This window comes from Phodopus roborovskii, unplaced genomic scaffold (genome assembly GCF_943737965.1).
Source record: "Phodopus roborovskii unplaced genomic scaffold, PHOROB, whole genome shotgun sequence".
Taxonomy (NCBI): domain Eukaryota; kingdom Metazoa; phylum Chordata; class Mammalia; order Rodentia; family Cricetidae; genus Phodopus; species Phodopus roborovskii.
Genome location: NW_026126470.1, coordinates 18,584,385 through 18,605,915, shown reverse-complemented (window position 1 = coordinate 18,605,915; position 21,531 = coordinate 18,584,385). Strand labels below are relative to the sequence as shown.

General features: G+C 35.8%; 1 protein-coding gene across 1 annotated transcript in view; it reads left to right on the top strand.

Moving 5' to 3' along the window:
* Tmprss15 (transmembrane serine protease 15) overlaps nucleotides 1-21,531 on the top strand; it is a 95,436-nt gene that overhangs the window by 60,699 nt on the left and 13,206 nt on the right. The window contains exons 20-24 of the mRNA XM_051191778.1: nucleotides 4,883-4,993; nucleotides 6,438-6,570; nucleotides 13,901-13,996; nucleotides 17,116-17,165; nucleotides 17,310-17,484. Coding sequence (XP_051047735.1) covers nucleotides 4,883-4,993; nucleotides 6,438-6,570; nucleotides 13,901-13,996; nucleotides 17,116-17,165; nucleotides 17,310-17,484 — 565 coding nt within the window. The remainder of the gene's footprint in view (nucleotides 1-4,882; nucleotides 4,994-6,437; nucleotides 6,571-13,900; nucleotides 13,997-17,115; nucleotides 17,166-17,309; nucleotides 17,485-21,531) is intronic.

The following is a 21,531-nucleotide window of genomic DNA, read 5'->3' as shown; positions in this document are numbered from 1 at the left end:
ACTCATTTTTGGCCAGAGCAGCTTCCAGTGAAATTCTGCCACCCCGATTTTTCTTTCCAGTGTTACTGGAGTCTTTTTGCTGATAGCTTGCAAGGCCTGGGGAGTTATTTTACTTCGTAAAGAGCCAGTTTTACAATCATGAAGACCTGCATGTACTCTAAGTACCCATGTGGAGAAGCTGTGTGGAAGAGCACATGTGCAATTCCAGTGCCAAGGGGTAGAAGCAGGTAGATCCCAAGGCTCCCTGGGCAGCCAGCCTACCCTGTTCAGCTGAGCTCCAGGCCAGTGAGAGAACCTGCTGCACACACACACACACACACACACACACACACACACACACGCCACAATAGAAGCCATGTACTTTTCTGATATCTGATTCCAGAATATTCATATTACTATTACAGTTCTAGCAGGAGAGCATAATAAAGAATGCAAAATAATAAATGCATCGGAAAGAATGATAATCAGTAATGGACACGAAAGACAACATACCAAATAAAAATGCAGAACACAGCAAACTACACCAACATTCAGAAAGGAAAGTACATGGGGGAAAAACAAGACATTTTCTGTGGGTGATGAAAATTAATCAAAAAAGCCTGGTGTCTTACTATGTTTTATAAAATAAAAATCATTATCAAGTCTCAATATTATAGCCTTTCCTACTTAATGTTTTGAGTCTCAGGAAGAATACATTTATACAAGTCATGGGTCTTTACATTCCTATTTAAAAATCACAAATAGCAAGAAATAAAAGAAACTAAAATAGTATAGACTATGAAAGGCAAGAACAAACACAACTCTTCATCAAAATTATTAGTTATTAATTTTTATATGGTTCTTACTCTTGAAAATAGTGTACCAATTATTTTGAAAAATAGCGCACACACACACACACACACACACACACACACACACACACACACAAAGTTTGAGAAAGTATCCCAAATCATGTATTTTAATGCAGTCGATAAAAAAGACATACACGTGTTATGTGAAGGGGTTTGCCCTAGACCTAGCTTTTGGTCATGAGCATCTTGTTTTTAAGAGAGTGATCTTTCTAAATGAAGATTGAGGAATCCCTTGCATAACATCACTGCATGATAGATGTACCCACTTGTGAGCTGGCATTCCTTTCATACCTAGAAGATAGCCTTCTGGGGAAGGGAAGTTCAGTGACCCAATTGTCCTCTGCATAATCTTTTATTTTTCCATCAAAATGATTTTAATAGAAAAAGACGGGAAAGCAGTTACAGAAACAGGGATCTGGCACTAGCAGACAATCAAACCAGTAACAAATATGAGTGGTGGTACACACATCTCTTTATATTGGTGTTCTGCCTTGGCTATCATCTCAAAAACATTGTGGAAAAAAAAAACTATGTTAAAAATTGCTTCCAGTGTTTAACAACTTTGCTTGTCTTCTGAGATAATTTAGGAACTCTTCAATAGAAGTATAATTATGAGGAATAAATATTTTCCTTTATTTATCCTCTTCTAATCACCCCCACACGTTGACCTTGAGTATTCACAGTGGATATTTATTGTGGTGAGTCTTTTACGAATGTGTTCCTGTTGCTTGTTTCTGACTCTCGGTGCCTCCATGTGAAATTGAGTGGAGCATCACAGGCAACTCATGAGTAGCAGCTGGTTGCATTCAGGGCCTTAGAGCCTCCCCAGCTTGGTTGGCATGCGCCTCAGAAACCAATTTAGTTTGCTTTGAAAAACCAAGCATATGGTGACTAAATGAAGCAGGGCTATAGAGACCTCATAAAGAGAAGATGGGAAAATGCAGTTCTGAGCAATATTACTTTTTTCCTCTCTTACCACTGGCATAAAAGTATCAGAATTAAGATTTCAGACTCCAGAAAGGGTAAATTATTGTATTAAGGGCTTCCTAATGACCTGAAATATTGTATGTTCCAAAAAAGTCAAAATCAAGATTATAAATATATGGAAAATTTTGAAATAGTTTATTCACACCTTTACACAAATTTTATAATTTCTATTCACTTTAGCAATATTATACTATTTTCTTCATTCTATAATTTTTCATCCCATTTATTTTGCCTTCCAACTAGCTATCTCTTCTGGGCCCACAGGTATAATCCTAACAGTTTTGATTACAAAAGACAAAAATTATAATTTTCAGACAGGGACAGGGAACATGTTTTCACTAACTAACATGTGCCTTTCAAACTGAATATGACTTTATCACAATGATAGAACATTATCAATAAATGAGTTCCATAAATAAGAACTGTTGCTGTAACTTCATTTGACATAATGATTATAATAGCTATGGAAAATATTACAAATAATTGAACAGTGACCAGTAATGACTGACATTATGGAGTATATTAAAATATTTGATTATGTCTGAAACAAGTGCTGTTACCTGATAAAAATTGATGTATACCGAAATATAGATATTGTTAGAGGGTGTATTTATGTCGGTGCATCTATTTCAAAGTTTTCCTATATTCTAAAGGAAAATTAAAGAAATGATAACATCTAGAAGAAAGAGGAATCTTTCCAGTAAGATATTCATGCTTCTTGTAGAAAATGTAATCATTTGGGGCCATTTGTCATCCCAGTAATCTGTTTAAAAATATGTGTTTGTGAAATAAATTGATAATTACATTTACTAGAGCCTCCTTAATAATATTATGTTTTGAGATATATAACCCACTTTTCTCCTGATATAAAAATTTGCAGAAACAGCCAGTCGTAACTTCCTAAAAATATCTTTATTAAGGTAAATTAGATTTCAGTTAAAATGTAGAATGCTTCAAAGCTTAAAATAGACAAATGGCTCCAATTACTGTTTTCTGCTGCCAAGTGAAAATGATTAGACATATTTCCCTCTTATCTCATTATTTGGAGAGGAAAATGGTAGAAGTAGGGCAGAGAACAAGAATATTAATTTAATAGAGAGATGTTTTAGAGCTCAATGATAGGACACACCCTTGCACGAGGAAAGAAAGGGAAAAATGAAAGAGAAAGGAAGAAAGATATTTTAAGTTTATATTGAGACTCCTATACACACATCGCGCATTTTTATCATATTCACCCCGATTTCCTTGCCCCAGCTCCCCCCTCCGACATTACACTCCCTGCTTTTTTAGTTTTTACTCATTTTATATTTACTTAGTTAGCTACGTATGTGTATGTGTTTGGACATCTGTATAATGGCGCTAATACCAAAGAGAGAGAACAATTTGGGAAGTCAGTTTTCTTCTTCCACCAAGTGAGACATTATAAATAAACCCAGAGAACTACAATAACAACCGGTCTGGCAAGGCATACAAACCAGTACAACAGTGGTACAAAAATATGGGATTAACCAACCATGACAAAGAGAGAAACTACTTGTCAGGAGAGAGAATAAAGATAGAAAGGAGAGAATAGAGGTTGGAGCTTTGTACATATATGAAATTGTCAAATATTTGTATGAAAAAAATCAATAAAATAGAAGTTTCCCCCCCCCCCCAATGCTGTTAAGCCAGCAAATACAGAGCAATTGTTTTCAGAGGAAATACAGAATAAACCTATTATCTATGCTTTCTATTACCTTGTTTTATGTGTGTTTATAATCAATGACACTGAACCTTATCTATATGTGTGCACACACACATATATTTTTGAGTGACTTTTTTTCCATTTTTGATTTCATTTTACATTCCAACCACAGTTCTCCCCTCCTACCCTCTGTCACCTCCCTCCTAACTTACCCCCATCCACTCTTCCTCACAAGTAAGGGCTCCCATGAGGAGTCAATGTAGTCTGGTACAATAAGTTGGGGCAGAACCCGGCCCCTCTCCCAAGCATTAAGATTGAGCATGGTATTCTACAATAGGGAATGGGCTCCAACAAGCCAGCTCATGTACCAGGTTTGTACAGTGGTCCTACTTCCAGGGGCCCCACTGATAGTCCAGGCTTCACAACTGTCTCCCACATATGAAGGGCCCAGTCTGGTCCCCTGGGGTCTCCACATTTGAAGGTCTAGATTCCATGATTTTTCCATGAGCATGTTTCAGCTGTCTCTGTAGTTTTCTCCATCACTAATCTTGACCTCCCTTACTCATATGTTCCCTCTCTCTCTTCGCCTGGATTACCAGAGCTCAGCCTGGTTCTTGGTTGCACATCTCTGGTTCCATCAGTTACTGGATGAGGGCTCTATGATGAGAGTTGTAGCATTCACCAATCTGATTACAGAGGTAGGCCATTTCAGGCATCCTCTCTATTATTGCTAGGTGTCTTAGTTGTGGGGTCCTCCTTGTGGATTCTTGGGAGTTATCCTAGCACCAGGTGTCTCCCTAAGCCCACAGTGGCTCTCTCTATTGGGATAACCCAGTCATTGCTCTTCCACTGCATCCCTCCCTGCCTAGGCCATCTCCTTCCCTCCTCTTCTCATTCTTCCTAACTCCCCCACCCCCTGCCGCCGCCTGTATCCAGTTTGGCCTATAGATATCATCTAACTTCTCTTCTCAGGGTGATCCATGTGTCCTTATTAGGGTCCTCCTTATTACCTAGCTTCTCTGGAGCTGTGGACTTTGGTCTGGTTATCCTTTGATTTGCATCTGATATTGAGTGACTTTTTATGTTTGTTTGTTCCTGGTATCCTTTTATTTTAAGTTGAGACTTAGTGAAATCAATCCAGGTTTGATATAATGATACATTCATGGTACTTTACTCATTTAAAGCCACATGTACCTTCAGTGATGTTTCTGAAGCATTCTGGGTAAGAAAATTTGTAGTATTTAAACATAGAAGCTTCTTCCATGACATGCTAGAGCAAAGGCCTAATGTCAAAGGTGCATAAATGGATGCATAGGATAAACCTTCAATCTGTGACTTCCTTAAGCTATGCCATAAACAGAGCCCTGCCAGGATGACGAATTTCAGTGTAAAGACGGAAAATGCATTCCAATGGGGGATCTCTGTGATGGACATACACACTGTACTGATGGCTCAGACGAAGAACATTGCGGTATGTCTTATTCGTGTGCATATTATATGTTAAATTTAGCTACATGTAATAACAGCAAGTGTAGGTAGGACAAGAAAGATTCAGTCAGAAAACAGAAATATCAAAGACAGAAAATAATGCAAATCAGGCACCTTAGTACTTTCCACATTCACTGCTCAATTTTTTTTTAATTGCTTTTAGGAGGAATACCTAAATGCATATTTTAACCGAATTTTCTGAATTTGGTACTTTAGGAATTTTAGTTCTTAAGTGTTTTTTATTTCTTTTGTTTCAGTTGGTTTCAGGCCAACCCCCCATTTCAGATTACAATGATGATATGAATAATATCTTATTTTATTGTACATTGCTTAATTTCTAAAAGAATGATTACATATATTATGTGCATTGCACTATAAACAAGTGTGGAAAAGAACTTTCTAGATATTGTCCTGAAGCAACTAAGTGTTGGGGAAGTTATGTATCTTTTAAAGATAATATACCTCACAAAAGCAAAGGATACATTTTTAGACTCACTCTGTTTAATTCATTACTAAACATTTTTAGCAAGAATAAAGTAAAAGCAACAACAACAAAGTGTTCATTTATCAGACTACCATCACCAGAGAGGAGTATTTTACTTGGTAACTTGGTTATGTTCAATTCCTTTCTGGGTATAATGACCATAACATTCTTTGCATATAGTAAGATAGTAAGAAGATGATGGAAATCAAACAGCAACAAAAATACACATCTGGAAAAGGCAGCATGGGGGGGGGGAACCAACTGAGATTTCTCCTGAATTTCTGTTTTCATTCATTTAGTGACTAAGTTTGTAAGCAATGCTTGTCACAAATAACTTTTAACATACTGAAATAGCAAAAAACACAGATTCATTTTGTTCATTTGCTAGGAAATAAACTTGAATGTTTCTGCTTTGTTTTTCATTTTATAGTCATTGAAAAGGACAAAATTGTGTCAACTAAATTTCTATTTTCCAATTTCTATCTTCCAAGATACTCCAGAAAAACTACAACCAGTTACTAAGATCTAACTGTTAAGAATGAGCACATTTTAGCTAAGGCCATCATTTCTCCATGAACTTGATCGAGATGATCCTATGTACAATCCAATATCCTTAATGCCTCTCTATGTACTTATTGGTATTTCAAGAATGCTGTTGAAAGTGTAAAAATTATAATAATTTAAGGGATGCAAAGTGACATTATGCATTATGTGTACAATGGAGAATAAGTAAAATTAGCTAATTATTCTATGCAGCACCTCAGATGCTTAATATTTTTGAAAGGATACTGTTAGAAATTTATTTTTTTTTTTATCAGTTTAAAAGTACACAGTTAACATATATTACTGTACACTGGGCCTCAAAAAACTTTCTTCCTTCTTTAAGCCAGTATCCCCACATGTCCCCTGTTCATGTAAAAACATCCTATGCTCTGCATTTTAGTGCGTTTTCTCAATGGCATAACGAACAACAATGGTTTGGTACAGTTCAACATCCACGGTGTGTGGCATGCAGCTTGTGCTGAGAACTGGACCACACAAATTTCAAACGAAGTTTGTCATCTCCTGGGACAAGGGTAAGAATTATACTATGCTGCTTTTTAACTGTTATTAATATGTGTATAGTCTCTTTCTCTCCCTGTGTGATGTGTATATGTGACTTTGTCCTATTACAGGCTATCTCATCCCCAGACAGATTTTCCTGCCTGGTTCATTGATCTCATTTGCTATGGGCCATAGCTCTTGCTGCAAAACATGGAGACCAAAAATTTAGAGCTGTGTCAGCAATCCATTGTCTTAGATACATTTCTTTTTAGAAAGGCCAGGTGCTTACTTTCTTCTAAGATGGTTCAGATAATCCATGCAAAGATGTTAATCTTTGTCCCTATGCATGCTTATTAGTCTCAATGGAGCTTTAATAGCTGGAAGAGCACTGCAGCATTAATGAGCACTATCTTGACTGGCATCAGGAAATGGAAAGAAATTTTGGTGAGATTAAATGATGTGTTTGGTACAGCGGGAAATTATTTAGGATCCAATTTATTAAGCAGGCACTGTAGTCTCTCAGGATTACTTATGCAGATTGGGTACAACCTGCAGTTCCCCACAGATTTCTGAAAATCTCATGAGGCAGATTTCATCAGACTTTACCCCTTCATATTAAACACTTTAATTCCTTTCCATTTGTAACATGCATAAAAGTAAAAAGTACTTGGAATAACTTTTTCGTGTTTTGTTTTGTTTTTTTTTTTTTAAAAAGTAAAGAAATATTTTTACACTGAGGCAAGACCAATGCTAAAATAGCAGTGAGTTTTCAACCATGTTTTCTAAGGAGGAGATCCACTTTGTTACAGCCCAAGCCATGCCCATGGGATTTGTCTTGCAAAATCATTAAAATTAATACTAATATTTAAAGAAAAATTTGTGAGTAATTGAGCTAATGATTTGTTTCCTGATTAGGAGTTCCAGGAGGAGTCATTAACCCTAAGAGTCCCATGCAATATGTCTCCACCTTACATACCAGACTATTAAACTTATCTTCACATTCTAAAATCTAGATAAAAAATAGACTTGCATCAATGTTCTTCTACTGAAAGGTGTTGATCAATACTCGGGTAGAGGAATGACTAGTTTTTTACAATAAAATTACCATAATTAATTGGAGAAAGGGGAAGGGAGAAATATTTTCATTATATTATGAGTTCAAAAAGAAAATGAAAGATCTGACACAAACACACATTTATTTCAACAACTTGACATGAGGAACTGAAACCTGAAATTAAAATTGGCATTTATATTGGCTTAATAAGTTGATAGACAGTATTCTGGTTCCCATATGTAATTTCTGCCAGTGTCCTGAGAATCTTCAAGTATGTAGGGAAAGCCTTAACTTATTTCAACTGTAAACACACATGCATACAACACACAGAGCCACGTACATGAATACACACACACACACATCCTCCAGGACAAGATAGGAGAAAGATCAGAGAAAACTTTACTACCTTTAACCTTGATTCCTCTTTATTTACTTTTTACTTTCTGGTTTTGTTTCCTTTTTACTTAAAACTTTCAAACTATATATTTATATTTTAATTACAATTATTTAGGTGTAAGTAGGTGCATGTGTATACACACAAAAGGGGAGTAAACTGGGGAGGAGGGGATGGAGGGAGAGTGTGAGGGACAAAGAAGTCTGTTCTCTCTTCCATGTCATTCCTGGGGATGGTCGAAACTCAAGTTCTTAGACTTGGTGGCAAGTACTTTTAGTTCCAGCCACAGCACCATATTACCTAGGTGTGATGTAGTGGAAGTAACTCTAGTTAAGTTGTTGGAAAAATAATCTCTACTGTGTGAAAATGTCTTCCAAAGTAATTCCAGTAAATGATACATTTTACTAAAAGCTTATCATTTACCTGAGAAACAAATTACACCCACTTACCCTGATTTAAAATTAAAAATTCATTAATTAAAAAATAACTGAGGAGCAAATGAAATGCAGTCCTTTGACAGCTTCCCAAAATTCATCTCTGATAAATGTATTGCCTTTTTGGGATGGTCCAGACACATAAGCAAGGGATGCCAACAAGTTATAACCCAAGAACTAAGACAGGATGCATGTCTGGGCGTACACCAGTCATCTGGCTCACAACACAGACACACTCTAAATAGACAGACAGACAGACAGACAGACACGCACACACGCACGCGCGCGCACACACACACACACACACACACACACACGCACGCACGCCCTCACATGCATCAGCACACACAATACATACAATTGATTAAAATAAAACCAGCAACACTTAGGAAAATAAAGTTCAAGGACAAAATGCTGTACACAATACTCAATATAGTATCCACAAAGAACCTGCCTTCTTGACAAGTTCTTAAAAACTCATCTCGCAGCCACCTCTTTGGTTGAAGTGCCAGCAGTTTATTTTCCTCCAAACACTATTACTTCTGTAAGATAATAGACCACAATGACAAGATTCACCCATTGATTTCTCTTTTGCTGTGACTGTGGTACCATGCACAGAAGAGGACTTGATTAGGTAAAGAAAACTCTTCTATCAGTGTTTGTTTACTTCTATACAAATATCACAAAATTTAAAGAGCCTAGGTCAGAAAAGCAATTTAACATTGTTCAATTTACCTATTCACTACAAGTTTCTCTAGGAGAATGGTAGGTGTGTTGCTGTAAATGTAGTAACTGCATGAGATTTGCCGTTGAAATTAGTCCAGCTCAGACACAGTGTTACCTAACTGCCCACTGCTGACACTGTTCGAGTGCAATACTTTGTCTCGGATTCTCTGCCAGCCACCATGCCTGAGTCTATAAAAGTCCTGAATTCTGTCCTGCCAACTCAATCCCCTTCTTTCCCTCCAATACGAAAAGAAAGATGTTCCTCCTCCAAAGCCTTTTTAGTTTAATCCCACCTGGCTCTATTCATTGCTTAAAGCTTTTGGGGTGTGAAATGAGCTACAGTGCCTGGTTGTCGTATTTGCAGTATGCATTATTATTCCTTCAGCTTTAGTGTATCCAAAGGCTTAAAACATCTCTACCTAAGCTCTCCCTGCAGGGAGGAATCCTTATCTCAGCAAATGCAGTCTGAGTAGCAAGACAAAGGAGAGGCAACCTAAGCAGGGCCCAAGAAGAGTGGCTGAACACTGAACACCATCTGAGCAGCCTGGGGATAGCCCTTTATCTCTCCCTAGAATTCTTTTATAATTTTATACTCCCTTCATGTATGACCTAAAAAGTTATAATATTTGCATGTATATGCTTCTTTTCTCACATAGAATAGAATTTCCCCAGTCAGGAGAGCCCTATTTATGAGTTTATAAGCTATGAAAATGATAATACTGGTTTGGAAATAGGTTGCTAGGAGACAATAATATGTAAACAAGGTAAAGCTATATAAGATGATCTGTATGACACTAAATCTCTAGTCATTTCAGACAGTTGTAGAAATGGGCTCTGCCCATTCCCTATGGGAGGATACTCTCTCAGCTTAGATATATGGGAGAGGGCCTCAGTCCTGCCCCAAACGATGTGGCAGATTTTGATGATCCCCCATGAGAAGTCAAACCATCTCTGAAGAGTGGATGGGGGCTGGGATGGGGAGATGGTGAGGGGAACGGGAGAACGGGAGGGAGAGCTGGATTTGGTTGTAAAACGAGATTTTCTTTAAATTAAAAGAAAAAAGAAAAGAAATGGGCTTTGGACTTATCAAAATCTGTAGATCTGGAAATTATCACAAAATTTTTAATTCATTTTAATCATCTTGATTCAATTTGTATCACTATAAGAACTTTTTTCAAAACTAAGGGGTAGATAACATGTTGTAGGATAGCTGTACACCGTGTGAAAACATATTATTGTGATTGGTTTTAAAAGGGCCAATAGCTAGGCAGGAGATATAGGCCTGATGTCCATGCAGAGAGAGGAAGTAGGAGGAAATAATCAAGGCCTAGAGGAGTCACCAAGGAGATATGGAGGGAGTTAGACATATAGAATGACAGAAAAGTAAAAAGCCACATGGTAAAATGTAGATTAATACAAATGGTTACTTTAAGTTAAAAAAGCTAGTTAGAAACAAATCTAAGGTACAGGCAGAAGTTTTATAATTAATAATAGGTCTTCATGACATTATTTGGGAGCTGACTGGAGAGTCGGCAAAAGACTCATTATGATGACATTACCTAGGGCTGCTAATATCTATTTCCCATGTATTTTTATTATTTTGTCATTTTTAAGCTAACAGTTTGTCTTATACTTTTGTTGTTTCATATCCTGTTTTTTGGGCATGAAATTTAAATAATGTGCATGAAGAAAGGATAAATTTAAGCTGGCAAGATTTTGAATGTATGTCATCTGCTTCTAATTAATTCCCTAAATCTAATATCCAGTTCTTACACATGGAAGTATGTGTATGAGCTTAAGAACTCTGTAGAGTATAAGAATACAATTTAGGTTTCTGACATCAATATTATACATGAAAAATAACGTAAGTGAATATTTTATAGTTTTTTTTTTTTTGAAAAGGTGCATTGTGTTCTAGCAAACCAGAGATGGTGTGATGCTGTGCTCCTATGGTCCTAGCACTCAAGACTGAAACAGGAGTATTGAAAGGCCAAGGTTAACTGGGGATGTATAATAAGACTAATAACAGTTAGGGACACATAGCAAGACTCTGTCAGTGTAGTTGTGTAATTAAATGCGATCTGTACTATTGTCCCATGTTCATCCAAATCACATAGAAGAGAATAATAAATATGTCTCTTTTTTTTCATGTGAACACTATCTCCACATCATCTTAGGGCAGCCTCAATATCACCATGGAATATCATTTTGGGGATCTCTAGAGAAGAACATGTGTACATTATTCTTAAAAGTCATCTTCTACCCTTCCTTTTGTTTAGAATAGACAAGATAAAGTCAGTAAGTATAGTCACAACACCTATCACGAACAGTAGATATGTAATAAATACAATAGATTAAAATGTTTAAAAAAATCGTAATTTACTATTTTCTACTTTTATTTAAATATCCAGAGATTTTGATAAGGCCCGTTAGGACCTATCTTTAAAAAAAAATCAAAGGAACAGAGAAAGAGCAGTGAAATTGAGTTGTTTAAAATTCACATGCCTGCAATACATTTTCATGTAGCTGTCTTGAGGGTGTTCTCCACTTTTGTACATAAGAACAGATTCTAAAAGCTAGAAATCAAGATAGAAGCAAAATGACAGAATGTTGTGCTACAATAAACAGGGACTATATTTCAGCTTGACCTTCCTCGTTTCTGTAGCAGACATTAGAATCATTTGAGAACTTTGTTACAGCAACATGCTGGGCCTGTATGCCAACTTTCTGAACCCATAGATTTAAAGTGGTTCTGGGTAGTTCATATTTTTTAATACATTTTCTGGGGTGACAGCCGCTGCTATTGACAAAGTACTGTGGGAATATCTTCTAGAAAAGAGAAGACTTAGAAAACTATTTGAAAGAATGCTCAGGGGTGGCACACCATGAGCAGAATAAGAAACTAAAACACAAGAAGAAAGCCGTCTAAAAGGAGATTAGAGAGTAATTATCACCACGGACTTTACCCTCCCAGCAGAGAAGTGAACTAATCAGTTCAGATGTCTAAACCCTGCAGCCAACACGAACAAATAAAGCCTCTTCTCATTCAGGAGACCTTGTATTTTAAGTTGATGTGAGGACTTCTCCCAGAAACTACATGCTGATAAAATCCTGAGCTCTCGATGTACAGTCTCTCTTGCTCGAATGTGACAGCCTTCACCTGGAACTAGTTTACATTGGAAAAGTTTTTAGCCTTTCCTCCCCCACTAAAGTGCAACATATACACATGCCTATAGCTTCATAAGTAAAATAATTCTTCTACTCACATGATAGAGGAGACATTTTAATCTCAAAAAAAAAAAAAAAACTCAAAAAACAATAGTAAGGCTTGTTTTTGCTTTGCTAAATCTATTTGAGATTTTATTAAAGGTATATTAATGTTTTTGTGTTCTTTCATTAAATATTTCTGCTTTTCAAATGAAAGTATAATATACCAAATTCTGTGACATTAGAGAGAGCTTCCAATTTTCCAACTTCCTCTTTAGTGGCTGTAAGACCCAAATAAATGTTCAGCCTATAGAATACATTAGAAGACAGAGGCGTTACCGCATAAACTGTTTTTTTTTTTCTTTTCATTGATTGTGTGGATTGTGAGTGTTCTCTGCACATTCCCTGTGCACACAAACACACTGTTGCTCTTTGCTACAGTCCAAGAGAGACACTGAACATTCTGGAGAGGCAGCAGCAGACCTAATACTACATTGTCTCCTGAGAGCCATAAATAAATTAAAATCATGATTTTAGAATCAGAAGATTGTTGTTAAGAGTTATGGATTTTCCATATGTACACAGTGTCATTTTTAACCCTCTCCTGGTTTTCTTGCCCTCCCCACTCACTCTCAAATTTAAAAGCATGGTTTTATATTAAGATTATGATCTTGAATGAATCTCTAGCTAAACTGTAAGGTACAAGTAAGGATAATAAGAACTTATCATTAAGACACACAGTAGATGATGCAGATTCTACAGATTTCAGCATGAAGAATTGTATGCCTTTTTACGTGGAGGTATCTTTTGCCACCCTGTGGTGGCTCACGAGTTGTCAACTGCAGATTCAGGCTTTAGAGGTCCTCAGAGCAACTATGTCTTCTGTCTTTTAATTGGAACTGCTTGGACCTTAAATTTAATAAAACATCAGGAGCAAAATAGGTAGATGGATAGATAGATATGTAGGTAGGTAGATGGATCTATTTGAAAACTAAACTCTGAAAATCTTATTTCACTACATAGCTCTTAGGTGGTTTGATTTTTCGAAAATAAATTATACTCATTGGAAAGAAGTACTTAAATCATGAGTGCTGTGTTTGTTTTTATCTCATGCAAATTTCATTCAAATTTTAGTATGTATTGACCCATTGAACTAATGACATTCATTCAATAACACAGAAAAGAAAAATGGAAAAGAATCAGATCCTCAAGAGAAATGTGGAGTGATCTTTGTATGATATTGCAAGTTATGCAAACAAGTGTCAAAGGCATTATTTCATGCCCTTATAATAATTCTCTAATGTTTTATAGTAGTGTTTGTTATTGTATATATAATATACTGAGTATATATATATATGTGTGTGTGTGTGTGTGTGTGTGTATACAGAAAATAGTTTCTTCTCTCATACAATACATCCCAACCACTGTTTCCCCTCCTTCTAACCCCCACCATGTCATCAAATTATTTCAAGCATCATTGAGTGATTTAAAATGTAACATTTTTTTTTTTTGCTATTTTATCTTCTGTCATTTTTCCTCTCCCTTAGGAGTTCAAACTCATCAATGCCAACATTCTCTACTGGAAAGGGGCCATTTGTGACTTTAAACAGAGCCCCTAATGGCAGCTTGACACTAACCGCCAGGTGGGTACTAAGATGTTTTATTCTCATTTGGTACACAGGACTAGATGGGAAATATTTTGAAGGCAATAAAATGTCAGTGGTACCTTACACACAGTGGTACCCCATACACCATGAAAGTTGTGTAGTTTCTTTTGTTTGTGTAATGCTAACTAATCTTTTCTGATAGGATTGTCTGACCCTCATTTTTATAAAATACAGTATAATGAAATATAAGTAACTAAAGTTCTGGCATACAGAAAGGGAGATGATATACCTTAATACTGTTCTTATTCTCATATTCTAAATTCCTAAACCCCTAAAAATAAACTGCAAATCCTTAAGTGAGTAGGATCAATGGTCCTCAGACCACCATCAAAAGGCAAGGGGTTAGATGTGAATTAAATACTAATTTTCTTAGCAAATAAATATGAATATCATTTAAAAGTAATCAAGCCTATATTGTGTCTCCTTTTACTATTTTAAATTATATTTATCCCTTCAAGCTTTTGTAGAGTATTGTAAAGCATCACCATCTATGAAAGGCATGTCATGAGTAAATTATGTAATTTCTCCTATTTAGGCACTAGGGGCAGTTTTTATCTAAAAATTGTACTCTTAGTTAACATTCTATTACCACTATATTTTGTTTTAACAGACTTGGTGTCAAAACTAACATAATGCAATTCTTCTATTTGCACAAGTTCGAACTCCCACAGCTCAAACAATAAATCAAATTTATAAAGACCATATTTAGCATCAAAAAGGGTGTTGCCTGTTTAGTATTTTGCAACAATGTTGACTGATGTCATGAGTAGCCCTGTAAATGAACCAAACCATTGGAAAGTTTTCAAACAGCTTCCCCACTTCCTCGCTATAAAGCATTCTAAAACTCCGTGGCTCTCCAGTAGGTTGAGAATTCTACCCACTCCTGTTTCCTGCATTGGTTATTATCAAGAAAGAGAAAAGGAAACCGTTTAAAGCCATTCACAACAATATCATGCATGTTTCAGAAAAAGATAACGTCATTCCATTCTTATGAAAATGTGTCAGCACCAAGTCATATTAAAGCCACTATTATGCCTACACCCATTATATTTAGAAAAGACGTATTCTTTACCATTGTTTACAGTAAAAAAAGCCAATTACCTTGACATTTTCAATCCTTTTCTTAATTGCCCATTTTAATCTGAACTGGTAAAACTGGGACATTGATTTATTCATTCCCTTAGTTAACTTATGCTTTTATTTATTTGTTGTAGGATTATTACAATCAGTGTCATGTGAAAAATGGTGCCTTTCAGAGCATCCTTATTTTAAGGGTTCTAAGAAAAATAAGGGAGAAGTTACTAGAGAAAAACTGAACTTGCTTGTTAAATTGATAATGACCTATAACTATGTCTGAGCTTGATTCAAAATAATTAAGCATTGTTTGATCTTTCCAAGACCACCAGTAATGTTTTAGAAGTCATTTCGAATATAGATTTTTATTGATGAGTACTTTATATGTGAAAAGTGTTTTTGTGAGACTTGTGATCCATGTGGCATCCGATAAACTACTCTTCATTCAAACACAGGTGGAAACCGAAAGGAAAATTGAGACTTTTTGAGGAATTTTACACATAGTGAGAGACATACAATCATATTGATTGTTAGTAAAATACATTTTATTATATTTCTATTGAAATTGTATATTAAGACAGAATATCACCAATAGGATGTAGGTGCACATGCTTATAAATAAGCTCTATTGTTCATGTTCTAAAAATATTGAGATGCCTTGATGGAGCATACAGTATTGTTTTGCTCATTTCTTTTATACATTTCCCAAAGTAAGAGGATTCAAGCTACATGTACACCACATTCTGGTAGGTTCTTAAGTGTACAGCATTTAACTCTAAGTGTGTGCACATGTATACTAACATGTGTGCTATTTAATGTGTGGGCTGTCCTTAGCAGCAGCAGAAGTGTGAAGTATTATGATTCCTGGTGTAACATTGACCTCTACTGGTTGGATTGTATAATACCTTATAAACAAATTTTCTTTATGTATACTTTTGGCTCTTGAAAAAATTTCAAAACTATAGGCGATACTGCTTCAGCAGTGTGTGCCTATTCATTATTTTATAGTCTCCATGCCCATTTCTGCCTCTCTTGCAAACACACTATAATGCATTCATTCACTTATAGAACAATTTAACAGAATGAATCTTTACTAAATAGCTCTGAAATTGATGATATTGTGGGTGATTTTCATCAGTTGTTTCTATTAACAGACTTAATTTATATTACTTCAGTTACCAAATGGTCAATCATAGTCTAAATGTTTTAAGGAGTAAGTCATGTTTAAGCAATTCATTAGTTTCAATTCTTGAGTAGGACTAGCCAATCTTACCGTGTCTTGAATGAACCATCTTTTGGTGTAACATAAACAAGGCACACATTATCTTCCCATTAATTCTTCAGAAGTTATTTTAATTCTTAAAAATGCTTGGAGTGTTCAGAGCTTTTATTCCAGGAAGCCATAATTTGCTCAATAGTGGCACTAAAGTAAAGGAATAGCATCTATTTTTAAAGAGCCATGTGATGGTATTGCTAAAAATCTACAATTTGTAGTAAACATACAATTTCTGTTCACAGAATTGTGGAAAAGAAAAAAAATTAGTTTTTTTTCTCTCACCATAATAACCCAAGCTGCTAACTGTGACATGTCATAGGTGTTTGGTTACAAGGGAATTCATTGAACATAGGGTTGAGTTCTATATATGGTTTTAGAGAAACACTAGAGATATTGAAGCATATTCCTTAAGTATAAGACTATAATGAAATCCAAGTCTAGTGTGAGCAAAATGGCAATATCTATCATAGATCAAATATTAACTATGTTTAATTAATAATTCCAAAGCAAAGTTTTCACCTCATCTCTATGAAATCACAATACATTAAGTTCTATTATAATCACGTTGATACTAAGAGGTTTTCCTAGAACTGCATAAAGAGTAAATGGTAAAAATGCAAGCACAACCCTATTTGACATTCAGGTTGGCCATTTTCCTCTGTGGATTTCAGCTTTCCTAAATTTCATATCTGGCATGTAGGTTTAAATGTCTATTTAACTAACAAAAACTTATTTTCTGTTATAGTCTACAGTGTACACAAGATTTATTGACTCTGTTACATTGCAACCACCAGTGTAAGTATTTGTCAACTTTAAGCTTTCAGTTTAAAATTCCAGACAGAATTTTATGTCGCTTGAAGTTATGTTGTCATTACTTCAATGACCAAATGAATTACCTAGAAACAAGGTATATGCCATTTCTTCGATTGTTTTTGATAGCATGTGGAGAGAAAATGGTGACCCAGAAAGTCAACCCAAAGATTGTTGGTGGAAGTGATGCGCATGCCGGGGCGTGGCCCTGGGTGGTGGCTCTGTATTACAGAGACCGGCTGGTCTGTGGTGCGTCTCTTGTCAGCAATGAATGGCTGGTGTCGGCTGCACACTGTGTATATGGGTGAGTATGGAGGTGAAGGGCTCAGCTGTGCATGACTCATACACCAGGGTGCCAAACACTCACCATCACCAAAGGTTGGCGTGAGACAGTTGGCTCTGTGTTCCCTGTCTCATGCTAGTCAAAGCATAACATGCATATTCAGCTAAGAGTAAGCAAAGCACGGTGGGAGTTTATTAAGAGATGGTAAGTAAACTTGACAAAATAAGGGAAAGTGAGGAAATGTCCAAGAGTGGAGAGGATTCAACAGAAGGGAAAGCCCTGAAATAATCTATTAGCTTTTATAGGGCTGTAGCACAAACTGAACAAAACGTGTGATAGTTGTTGTGAGATTATTTGTTCTCTGGGCTATCAGAGCCAATGCTAAGCCCATACTTTCTGTGCATGCTCCCCTACCCCAACCAGGGAATTGATTGGTGCCAATCATGGGCCACTACCCCATCTGTCCACCTGTCTCCTGTTTTGTTAATTATGACCATTGCCTGGATGGTGTTAAGGGCCTTCAACCTCACAGGTGTATCCAGTGTTAATAATCATACTAAGTTCTCTTTTTATATATGCAAAGTATATATACCAAAAAGTATATATACTTGTTCTTTGTTGATGTTGGTCAACATCTTGTCTATAAGATAGACTGGGATTTACCTGTAGAAACAGATGAAAGCTTCCTTAGGGATCATTTCACTTACCTGCTTTGGAAACAAGAATCTGTTAAAAAGGAATAGCTTTCAGATGTTTCCTGGAAGACTGGGTTGTGGTCTCAGGAAAGCCAGCTAACTGACATGATGACACTGACCTTAATCCTCAGAGTCTGCCTCCTTTCTACTCGCCTGCTTTTAAGACCTCTTAGCTACCTCAAGTTCTTCGTTTCTCATCACTAACATCTCTGCCATCATCATTCAGCCCTAACATTGCCTTTTAACTCTAACATCCATTCCCTCTATGTGAGCAACTGATAGTTTTCCCCATGGTCCCTTTTCTCTTATAACCTAGAGCAAATTATTTCCTCCCTCAGCAAGGTGTCCTTTAGCAAACAGGGTTAACTCAGCAGATAAAAAATAGCATCTGATTTTGTATAGGCCCAAACCCACCAGGAAAATATTTCTACTGTTTGTGATGTAAACTTTCCAATCATTTTCCATAAAACTATGTATAACATTTTTGACTCAAATATATTATTCATTTGTAATATCACTGGTTACTTTTCCTATATACACTGACATTTTAATCTTGTCACAAGGGAAACATTTAAAAATGTAGAACAGATATTTATTGCATAATGTTTGCTATCATTCAATTAGGTCAAATAATTAATGTTTAGCAAATCATCAGTAGGAAAAACACATTCACGAACTGCCCTCAAATTATGAGCACATTGTGCTCTAAAAGTCTGTGAAATAAGTACCTTGCAATGACTTAATCCTTGGGTTGCATTGTTAGTGCTACATGTACTTAAAATTTGGAACTAGTTTCCATGTATAAGTTGATTTTGTAACCACAAAGATCAAAATCCATGCCTAATTCTAGGATTGATTTCCTCTCATTAAAAGCAGTCATTCCTAATGCAGTACCATGAGTGTAAGGAGAGTAAATGGAGAGAAATGAGGAGAAAGGAAGAAACGAACAGCCGGGCCAAAGAAACTATTCATCTACTCTTACACAAGGGCAATGTCAAGGTTTTAGTTAACTACTAACAATTCTCAGTGAGATCATAAAAGAACAGAAGCTTCTTCCTAAGATGTATGGGAACCTATTACAAAATGTATTCCTAGCATCTAAGAACTGAGTGGGCACTGAATTCCATAACCTCACCTATTAAGGTTAGGGTGAGTCTCCCATGACAGCTTAAGACTCTAAGAATGAACCCTGGGATCAGGCTTGGAGAAGGCAGATGCACATAGGTTCAAAGAGCTAAAGTCTCCTTCCATAACAGTCAAGGAGAGTTACTGGGTATGTATAAACAAATTGTCAGACACTTCCAGGGAAGAGCAGAAGAGGCAGAGTTGTGATGTTGATGAACTCTGTTGATCCCACCTGCATCCAGATGTCCATGGCACCAAATGCAAATGCAGACCACAGAAGTCTGTAGATCTGGGACTCTTGACCAGATGGTAGCTTGGTTAACCAATTAGTTTCCCGGGGAGCTATCCAAGGAATTTCTCCATCTGCCTTTATAGTTCTCTGATGTTATACACAGAAGAATGCTAAGATAACTAAATAATATCCTTGCTCACAGTAAAAGCAACCTCCTCTGACTTTGCTGTCTTCTGACAATTATATTTGATGTTTTTCCTAAGACACCATGAGAAACAAGTACAGTAGGCATTCATTTCTCATCTATACTAAATATTCCTTTGCTCTTTTCCTATACTTCAAGTTAAAGTTGATGATCTCTATCACAAGTATATTATAAATCAAAGTTTTAGCTAAAAGCTTGGCCCTTTCTGTTGCACATGGACAGATATTAATCAGCAATATTGTCTTATTAGCTTCAGGTTTGGTAAATTCCTGTTTGACATCCTCACAAAGCAAATTATTTCTAAATGTCAAATAGGTCTAGAACAGAATTAATGATATCATTCACTTATCTAATCTATGGATGTATGTTTTATAGGTCAGTGATACCAGTATAATACCTATTCAAACCACAAATACATGAAATGATAGAAAGGTTGCCCTAACTATTATAAACACATGTTCAATCACACAGAGTACAAAATGTCTTTATCTACTTTCAGTTTGAACACAAATGAGTAAAGGTGAGCCATACTACAATTGTAAACATTCAGAATTGTCCTGAAATATCTGCATCTTACTATCCTTCGATGTTCAATAGAAATATAGAAACAGTTTCTCTTTCTAATTTTCTCATCTATTTCTTGTTCTCACTGGCAAAGCAAAATTTTCCAAATTATTTTATTGACCTATATTTAAAATATTTTGACAGAATAACAAAATGGCATCAATTTTTTATCTTATTCCCTAATTTTATCAGTAAAAGTGATTTCTTAATAAAAGAAATATTGTGATCCAGATACTTAATGAACTAATACTACACAACAACGTTAGGAAGGCTCTTTTATCCAGTAGATGAGGAAGTAGACATCTCTTCTATCTCCTCAGACTACTTAAACTCCCCATTTGACACTTTACTAACACATCCTTTAATCACATATTTTGTAATAGACATAATGTATGTTGCAGTTAATAGATTTCTCAAAAGTCTTATTTTCTACAGGCTTCTGTATCAGATCTCTAAAGTCAGCTCTATGTTGAGAAGAGCTACCACCTTTAATTTCACTGATAAACATTATCTGACTTCAAATATAATGGACATTACTAAATCTTTCTGATGATTTTTTTGCTTCCTGATTTCCATATGTTCATTCAGTAAAGTGATTTTGCTAAGGACTCACCTTGCACTAAGGATTTTTCAAATGTTAAGGATAAAATATTTAAATCAAATATTTTAGAGAATTATATGTACACATGTTCCCAGTACAAGCCAAGTGAAGAAAGTACTAGGATAGTTGGAGATCAGTTTCACTGATCCACTTGAAGGAAAAAGTTTAAGAAGTAATAGATAACATGATTATATGATTATATATCAAGACCCATAGCAACAAAGATAGTGTGATGTAGGCCTATTCCAGAAACCTCAAGAATCTTTGCTACTTGATCTAGATCTTAAAGGAACAATAATACATTGGATGTTGAGGCACAGTCTAGGTAAAGAATATTGGGCCATGATAACTGAGATGAACAAACATTAGAGGCTGAAAGATGACTTTATTTTATCAAGCTGATGTGTGGGGATAAACTTGCTAATCAAAAGTGAAACTGTAAAAAGCAGGTAAAAATTGATGATGATAACCTAAGATCATAGCTGAGGATGATGGGAATTTAATAATAAAGACATCTAAGCATACCGGTACCAGGAAGAATTAAGGGGTGACTATAAGTAACAGTGGGAGTATGATAAAATGTACAGTGTTGAGATGAGGAATGAACAATGAGGCAGTAAAAAGGAAGTAACATTTCTTATTTTTA